Raw genomic sequence first — 8,943 nt, 5'->3', positions numbered from 1 at the left:
AGAAAGAAAGAAAGAAAGAAAGAAAGAAAGAAAGAAAGAAAGAAAGACATTGTTTGCAGTGCCAAAACATGTCGTGGTGGCTGTAGGCTGGCAGAAGCTCTGCAGACAGTGCCTCTTATCCCACTGAATCTCTGCTTCTGATAGTTTGAATTAACTGATAGCTTATGCCACAGGCCTTATACTTCCCACAGTAAATAGAATCATAGCATCATTAAGGTTGGAAAAGACCACTAATATAATCTAGTCCAACCATCAATTCATTACCACCATGCCCACTAAATCATGTCCATTGTGCAGAAATGCTGATCCAGTTATCCTTAGAAGAACAGGCACCACCATTTCTTTTTCTACCCAGGTCGTACTTACCCTGGTGTTCTGTACAAAGCAAAGGAAGGAAATAGCAGTTTATTCCCATTAATGGCAATGCTGCTGGATTTGCCTTCAGACCCTGTTTCAGAACCTCTGAAAGGTTCAGCCTTGCAGCAAGCACTGGTAGTTTAACCAAGCTTCCCCAACACGATGGTTTAACAGTGCTGACAAGGGCTTTTCCACACTTCAGCAGGAGCGTTATTCTTGGCTGAAAAGCCCCAGTAACTGGAGGTTAAGTGACTCCATCCCAAACCCCATCTGGCAGAGGGTTGCCAGATCCCTCCTCCTACCCCTCACCACATCATCTCTCTGTCCATCCAGCTTGCTTGCTCCCACTGAACCTGCCCAAAGAGGCCAAACAAAAGGAGAAAGTGATGCTCACAGTCTGAAATATGGCGATGGCAAGGTATGGTTCAAATGGAACTGCTGCTGCCAGGAGAGACAAGGTTTGCCTGCTTGAGCTGTGTCATGTCCCTGCTAGTTTCACCAAGAGCTTGTCTTGCTGAGCACACAGAAGGGCTTGGGGAAATAAATCCTGGTGGAGTTAAAAAAAAATAAAGAGCTATGTTTGGCTTCAAAGCCCCTCTTGAGAGAATGCATGAATTATGGCTCTGCTGAGATTAATAGAGCTGGAGCAACATGCTTCATGTTGCATAAAGTTTCAGTTTAAGATGTTTTATATAACATTAACAGTGGTAAAGCACAGAGCAGTGAGGCAATGTGCAGCAAATTCAGACTTTTACCTTCGCTGCAGGACAGATTTGCAGAAGGGGAGAAAGAAAGGAGAGCAGGGTGGGGTTGTGATGAACTGCTGGGGTGCAGAGTGCAGGAGGCTTGGCAACACAGCAGAAAGACTGCTTCCCAATCCCAGCCTTTGGGCTGTGTCTCCATTGGATGCTCCCAACAGGTTGTGTTAGGGTGATGATCGACCTGGGGTGCTGAGGGAGCATCCCATGCTAGTGCAAGCACAGTCAGCAGAATGGGTCCTGAAAAAATTATGGGGATAAGAAACCAAAGTGACTTATCCCTGGGTCTTTTAAAGAAATGTCCTGTTCATGCAGGGGAGATCAGGTCTTACAGACATGCATTTAAAGATGTTCCCACGGTCATCTTGGCTGATGAAACACAACAGATATCCACGTCCAAAAACTCTGTTTGATGTGAAAGATATTTTTAGAAGATCTCAAATGAAAGATTTCTCCATAATCATGGAGACATTAACGTTGAAGAACACCACTACGATCATCTAGGCCAAATGTCAACCCAACTCACCATGCCCACTAACCCGTGTACTTCAGTGACACATTTACACTTTTCCTGAACACTTTGAGGGATGGTGACTCCACCACTTCCCTAGGCAGCCTGTTCCAATGTCTCACCACTCTTTCTGAGAATAAGTTCTTCCTCATATTCAATATGAATCTCTCTCTGTGCAACTTAAAGTCTTTTATCTCTCGTCCTAAATGGCTCTCCAGTGCTCTTTAGCAGTGCAACCCATTGGGACTATGCATTAGGAGCCGGCTAGATCTCAACTCCTCTTCCTTCAGTAGATGATGGTCAAAACTTGGGTACAACTGCTGTTTGAGTGACTTGAGCTCAGCAACACTGATTCCAGCCATGTATGGACAAATTGTGTTGGATGAACACTACCATCATGCCTTTGTCCGTGGAAGTTTTCCCATCCACTGTCTCATTCTAATGACGCTTACAGAAGGCAGATGTTTGTGTCTGTCAATCAGACAGAAATTCTTACATGTGTCGATTCAGACTATCTAGTAAAGGGCTCACATGCCTGTAATGTGACACTCCAAAGATCAGTTTGATGTAATGCAGTGATGATTTTTTTGGCAGATAGACTGACTGTGTAAATCATCTAGATGTGGTGAAACTTATGACCGGGTGTATTTGTGACAGGATGTTTCAGAATATATTGAATATGCTTGAATATATGTAATTTGTGGTTCCACAACTGTATGCTGTCTGGGCTAAATCCTAAGGATGTGTGTGGATCTTTTTGTGCTATCTTTTTTGCTACATCTTCTTGTTCTGCTCTGGATTTGTTTAAATACCACTGAGGATGGCTTGCTGACCCAACTGTAGAATATACAAATAGAGACGTCCAGAACAAACAAATCTTCTGTAGGTCCTCTCATAATGTAACTTCTGAAGGAAATCTTGAAAAATAATTCACAGATTTGTCTGAAGAACTGTCTTCACTTCCCAGGTCTATGGGCATATATACCTTGTTAAGTACAGCAGTTCAGACTTATTGCTTAACTCTCTGCTGCTGATTCTCAAGTGACTTAGCTTGCTGGATGAAGATTTCAGTATCTTTTAAATGTGATGTCAAAAAAAAAAAAAAAAAAAAGAGGAAAAAAACTCTCTAGTGTACTTGGCATGACAAGCTGCCGTGGGGAATGGGAGCATGAATCGTTCCTAGAAAAAGAAAGTCAGTTCTTAGTAGTTTCAGCAATGCTTTTGGATTAAAGCTTGATCTTGATGTTCATCAGTGCAAACTCTGCACATTTGCACATACGGACTCGTGAGACTGGACAAAATGGGGTGTGAAATTCCTCTTTATAGATATGCTCGATAGGAAGGACTGCCCAAAGTGGGGATATCTCAGCTGGCAATCAACAAAAAGTTTCGAGTAGCAACATGAACCAAGGGCTGGCTTACTCCTTACCTATTTATTCCTGGTTAATTACACTGGCTGGACTGAGCTCCAGTCTGTCAGATTTACACAGTTCTCAGCACCAGATCTAACAGTTTAAAAATAACTTGAGTGCACCCATGTGAACCGCAGCTCTGGCAGCGGCAGCAGAGGTAGGACAGCACTCACATTTATACACGATCCTTACTGCAGAGCCTGTGAAAAACACTTCTTGCAACCAAGAATGTATGGACCTCTCCTTCTTGTTTTTCCACACATAGAAGGATCAAAGGAGCTCATTTTTCAGCTAGTTGTCCTGTAATTTCAGGTAGGCATCCTATTAGACATTATTATTAGTGAGGCCCTACCTTTTGCTTGCCCCGTTGGTAGGCAAAGTTGTGTGGGACTTAATTTTTATATTTGTGTTGCTCCAGTGTTCTCTTTGGACATCTCCAGGTAATTTAAACATTAAACCACTGTCTTCAGGCTGGAGAGTGAAGATCCGGAAAAGGAATGGTGTAAGCAAATAAGCTGTCTGGCTTTCTCATAGTTTGTGAGGAGTTTCTAGTATCTCTGCACAACTGCCCAGCCTCTGCTGACAGGGGACAAACCTCAATGGTTTTGGAGTGCCTCTAGGGTGAGGCTAATGCCATCCCTGATGTCAGCTACCAGACGTTGCCATTTCCTCAGCAACCAACCCAGGTAGATGTGATTGGGTTCAAACAATGGCACACTTCAAGTGCATGAATTTACTGGACTCTGTGATACAGCTATCAGTACATGCCTGTCCACCAGTACACAATGAGAAATGCAGCAAGTACCTTAGGAAGTGAAATTTCCTCCTGCAAACATCTTGTCCACCCAATGGTCTCCTGTGTAGGAATTTAAATTCAAGATAAATTCTGCTTGAAGCTTTGCAAGGGTTTGGCAAACACGACAGCCAAGAGGTACCTGCTGTTTTCACAGAATCACCCGGGTTGGAAGGGACCTCAAGGATCATGTAGTTCCAACCACCCTCAAACAGCTCTTGGAATGAGCTGTGATCAAAATCAAACTCTCCCCTGTTCAGTGCAATTTCTGGTCTTCATCTGTGAACTTACAGTCTTCCTAGTGTGCATTTATAAAAGATTCCTGGTGAGAGGGTAGTCAGGGTAAGCACAGCCCTTTCAGCAAAGCCCCATGGTTCTTTTGTACAGGAAACACGAGCTTATGGCTACTGGAAGCAGTTGCTCTGTTTACCAACCATGGTTTTTGCTGCTAGGGGTTTCCAAAGCAAATGAACTTTTAGTCATCAAAGTGGACTCCCTCCCTCTCTTTCAGGTGAAACTACTACAAAGAAAGGTAGAAAAAAACATGCAGTTCTTCATCACCACACAGAGGATATACTTGTTTGCTTAGGTTCTCTGTCAGTTCCAAATGTTCTGCCAGGGAAAGCCTATCTAGGCTTTTGAACTCCATTTTTAGATCATGAATAGGTCAACCTTCCTCCATAAATTCAACTTAAATTCAACGGGCTCAACAGGTCTTTCAAAGCAGCTCCAAAAAGACACTGTGAACAATTAGTATCATTAAAATCTACAGTTTTGCATCTTAGCTGAACACAGAAGTGAAAGCAAAGCTTTTAGTAGAAGGGGCGTAAAAAAAGTCAGTAGAATTTCAAAAAAGCTGTTGTACTTTTGAAGAGTTGTGAAGTCCTTTGGGGAACACCGGAGTAAACCCTTACTTGAATAAGCTTTTGTATAAAGCTCATCTGTTCCTATTTCATTTCTTCTGTCCCCTCAGCTCATGTGCTCCTCAGTCCAGAAAGCCCTGTTTGAGGAGGAGGACAGAGTGAAGAAGCTGCAGCAGAAGGTGGCAGCATTGGAGAAACGCAACAAACAGCTGCGAGATCGGGTGAAGAAAGTCAAGAGGTCTCTCCGGCAAGCTAGGAAAAATACCAGGCACATGGAGCTGATGAACCGAAAGCTCAGTGAGAAACTTGCCTCTGCTGGTGGTCAGATCCCCTACATTAACTCTTTAAAGCAGGAGAACTCACATGCCACCTACCTTAAAGTATAATGCAAGGGTAAGAGCTCAGGCCAATGACAATGGCAAATTTTGTCTGTGTTAGATCAGGATCTGGCCCTTACACCTTGTCTACACTGCTTCAAACCTTGCATGGAAAGTGAATCTGAACTTGCTCTAGACACAGTGCTAGATTGAACAGGAATGCAAACTGGATTTGTCTGGGTATTGGAGGAACGGCCCAAAACCAAGTCCATGGTGATCTGGGTAGACATAGGGCCCGGTTATAATATAAAGCACACTGTGCTTCTTGGTCTTCTTCCCCCTGCCTCTGTCAAAAGCCCTGTGGTGGGGTGGGTGTGATGGAAGTTCTGTCAGGCACGTGACATGGCCTTCTTCAAAATGAAATGCAAATGTGCCCAAACTGTCTTAAGATTGTGTGAATATTAAGTATTTCTTAATATTCTGAAGAAAAAAAAAAACAAACAAAAATCGAATACTTTTCATTTTACCAGGACATGCCTTAAGAGTCATAGTAACTCCTTCAGGTGCCTTTAGTGTTGCTCAGCCAATGGAGCTGGAGAGCTATCAATCTGAGTCTGTGTCTAGGACCTAATCCAGCTCCTACCATCAGGAACGGATTTAAGCCTAGATTTAGTGGGTGCTGGATCAGGTCTGATGGACGATTTCAGATCCTGTTTTCAAGCAGGTTTAACTTACAGCGTGGACAAGGCTTCAAGTTTTGTAATCACTGTTTGAGGTATAAGGGAGGTTGCTGGGCAGCCTCATTTAGTTATGTTTAGATACTGTAGAGATCACATCAATATCAACAGGGCATTAAAAATTAAGGTAGTTTATATATGTATATATTCTAAAATCCTATAGAAAATATTTTTATTACACATTTGATATAGTCTAATTTCTTAAAATATGAAGCAAATCCCATTTCTTGGTTATCTCATTAGAAAAGTCCATCATGTTCTTTATTAGACATCTACAAAACTGAATTCTGTTGAAGCATCATAGGTTAAGGCTCAGCAACCACGACTAATATATTTTTCAGCTATGTTAATGTACCAGAGGATGTCTTTGGTCACAGTAGTTAAACAACCTTCCTTCATAACAGGACATAAGGAATAGAAAATGAAAGAAGAGTTTTTGTGTCTTCTTTCCCTTCTCAAAATAGTTTTTCTTTCTCCAAGCATGAGCCTCAGGAGTAGATATGTCTCATTCTTTTCAACAGAGCAGAGAGTCCTTGCTTAGCATCAGGCAATACTGACAATTTACCAGGGCTAAACCTGATTTATACATGATAGACCAATCCAGATTAACTTTAATGTAGAGGAAAGGTCCTCAGAAATAACAGTGTGGAAACCACCATTCTGCTCCTAACTCTCCAGGCTTTGCCAGATCACTGCATGGTCTCCATGCTGTTTCTCAGAGATTAAAAATAGAGTATATCCAGGCTGCAGCCCTGTTGGACTGTGCTTTAACTATTCCCACATTTAGGAAAAGCCCATATCAGCTTTCAGCCATGAGCTTCAGTCCAAGCTAAGCTCAGAAGTTAAGACTTGCTTTGGCTTTTAGGATGCCGCTGAGTTTAATTACCTTCCAGACTTGCTCCTTTTGGAAATAGAGTTTTCCCTTCCCCACTCCCCTCTTGAAATAATATTGGCATTTCTTAAGATTCTGACTCCTCCATAAGCTTCAAAGGCTTTGCCTACCAAATCAGCACAATTCAAGTTGCTTTATGCTGTAGTCAGCAATGCTGTTTCCTGAGAACTACAATTGACATAAGGCTTCCCTAGAAGCCATCAAGAGGTTTTAACTCTAAAATGTAAATTCATAGGAAAGTATCTAATTTTGTTTGTTTATTTCTGGTTTCTACACTGCTGTTTGAATAAGTTAACTGTTTTTTTCCTGGAATAGGTATTCAAAGCTTGTGGGTTCTGTTGTTTGTTAATAAAAGTATTCCCCCTGTTATTCATTCATGTTTTATAAATGGTTTTATAAAGCTGAGAAAGCATAGTTAATATACTTATGTCTTCACTATTTTTACAGTTTTCCCAAACATAGTGTTGGAAACATTCTCATTTGGCTAATTGCTTTTTTTAATTGATGAAAAGACTGACATTTCCATCCTATTTCACTCTAGCTGGAAAAAAAAAAAAAGAAGTAAACCATTTTGTTTTCCTTATCAGTTTTGTGAGAATTTTGTTGCTTTGTAAAGAAAGCAAAAAGAAAATCCCTAAATGCAAAATCCAAACATAAATCAAAATGTCTCCTTCAAACAGCAAACCAAAGAATGGCGTGCCCTGTGGGATTTGGATCATTTCCAGAGATAAGAACTGGCGATCAGATCAGACCAGAAGATAACCCTCTCAACAAGTAGTAGGAGATGCCAAGCCTGAACAAAAATACCTTCAAGTGTTGCTTTGATTACCTGCCCCTGATGGTGACAGTATGCAGAGTAACCAAGAAGGCTGTACAGGCAGGAAACATAAGTATGAAGGAGAATTCATGTTATTTCCACCTACTTTGGTACATCACATATAGCTTGACAGAGACACTAATTTTTAGACCCAGTTTTAAGCTGTTTTGTAGCTCGAAACCCACAAAAGAGGCACAAATTCATACCATTTTCCAAATTACTGCAAAGGGCATGGTTGAGTATGTCCATGTTGAAGAGCTACCCAGGTGATGCTGGTGAGGGGGCAGAAATGCAGAGCAGGTTGGCAAGCTTAAACAAGGTGCAAAAGGATGGTATGGAAACCCAGTAAAACATCTTGGGGAATAAAAATGGACCTCTAAGATCATCCAGTCCAGCCATCAAACCATCCCCACCATGCCCACTGACCATGTCCCTCAGTGCCACATCCACATGTTTCTTGAACATCTCCAGGGACAGTGCCTCCACCTGTTCCAGCTGTGCTCAGGCGAGGAAAACAATTGGTTAGAAACAACACCACATGAGGCACACACTCCTCAGAAGTTCAGAGATGCTCTACAAATGAGTAACATTTGCTTTTGCAAATATATCAATGGCTTGAAAGGTTCCAGATTCTCAGCAGAGTTGGTGCTGAGGTTTTCAAGGGTCCACAGAGCAAATGAGTAGCAACAGTAATGAAATACAGAATTACCTGGGTGGTACTGCATGACTGACAACAAAAATAAATGAAACACAATGCAGGTGATTTAAAAGGACAAGAAAAATTTTTGAGTCTTTTCACCTGTAATGAGATGCACTATGTCCATACTGAAGAGTCCATATTAAAGAGTATTTAGTGATACCAGGTTCAGCCATCCAGTATCATTAGATACAGTCCATCTGCTGGATCACCCTTAAATGAAGATAGAGAATTCACACTGCATCATTCTATGAAAACATTGGCTGAACACTCAGTTGCAATCAGAAAAGTAGTTGAAGGGGTGGAAATCCTTAGGAGGAGAACAAAGGGGAGTGATGGATTCACCATCCCTGGAGATGTTCCAGTAACAGGTAGATGTGGCACACTGAGGTACATGGGCTAGTGGGCATGGTGGTGGTGGGTTGATGGTTGGACTAGGTGATCTCAGTGGTCTTTTCCAGCCTTTATTATTCTATGATGAGCAACTCAACTTGCCAGGACTGCAAGAAACAGAAGAGATGAACTGAGAGAGAAGAATGACAGAAGATAACAGGCAGAAGAAATCTTGGGATTTTCTCCTTGGCATCATCAGCACCACCATGTTGCACTTTTTCAGTCACTGATTAAAATTTTGTACTGCTTTGCATCCAAAAAGCACCTTATGCTCTTATATACCACAATAGGAAGAACTCATCTGTGTTTTTGCTTTTTTGTTTGTCTGTTTGCTTCTTTAATTATTTTTTTTTTAAAGCAGATATTTATAGAACAAAGTGCATTAAAAAAGCTGAG

The 8,943-nt window shown here is 41.6% G+C and overlaps 1 protein-coding gene across 2 annotated transcripts in view; it reads left to right on the top strand.

Moving 5' to 3' along the window:
- Positions 1–7,404, top strand: part of CCDC3 (coiled-coil domain containing 3) — a 41,800-nt gene extending 34,396 nt beyond the window's left edge. Inside the window, exons 3-4 of one of the 2 annotated variants that reach the window (XM_042815944.1) lie at positions 4,805–5,087; positions 7,321–7,404. In XM_042815944.1, coding sequence (XP_042671878.1) covers positions 4,805–5,080 — 276 coding nt within the window. In that variant the 3' untranslated portion in view covers positions 5,081–5,087; positions 7,321–7,404. Of the gene's footprint in view, positions 1–4,804; positions 7,176–7,320 lie in introns of those variants that run through there. The other variant, XM_042815943.1, reaches the window with a different exon arrangement.
- Positions 7,405–8,943: the final 1,539 nt, after the last annotated feature.

This window comes from Centrocercus urophasianus, unplaced genomic scaffold (genome assembly GCF_019232065.1).
Source record: "Centrocercus urophasianus isolate 14NV4802_14NV808 unplaced genomic scaffold, USGS_Curo_1.0 seq_15, whole genome shotgun sequence".
Lineage (NCBI taxonomy): Eukaryota > Metazoa > Chordata > Aves > Galliformes > Phasianidae > Centrocercus > Centrocercus urophasianus.
Note: the sequence above shows the minus strand (reverse complement) of the source record. Positions and strands in the feature narration are given on the sequence as shown.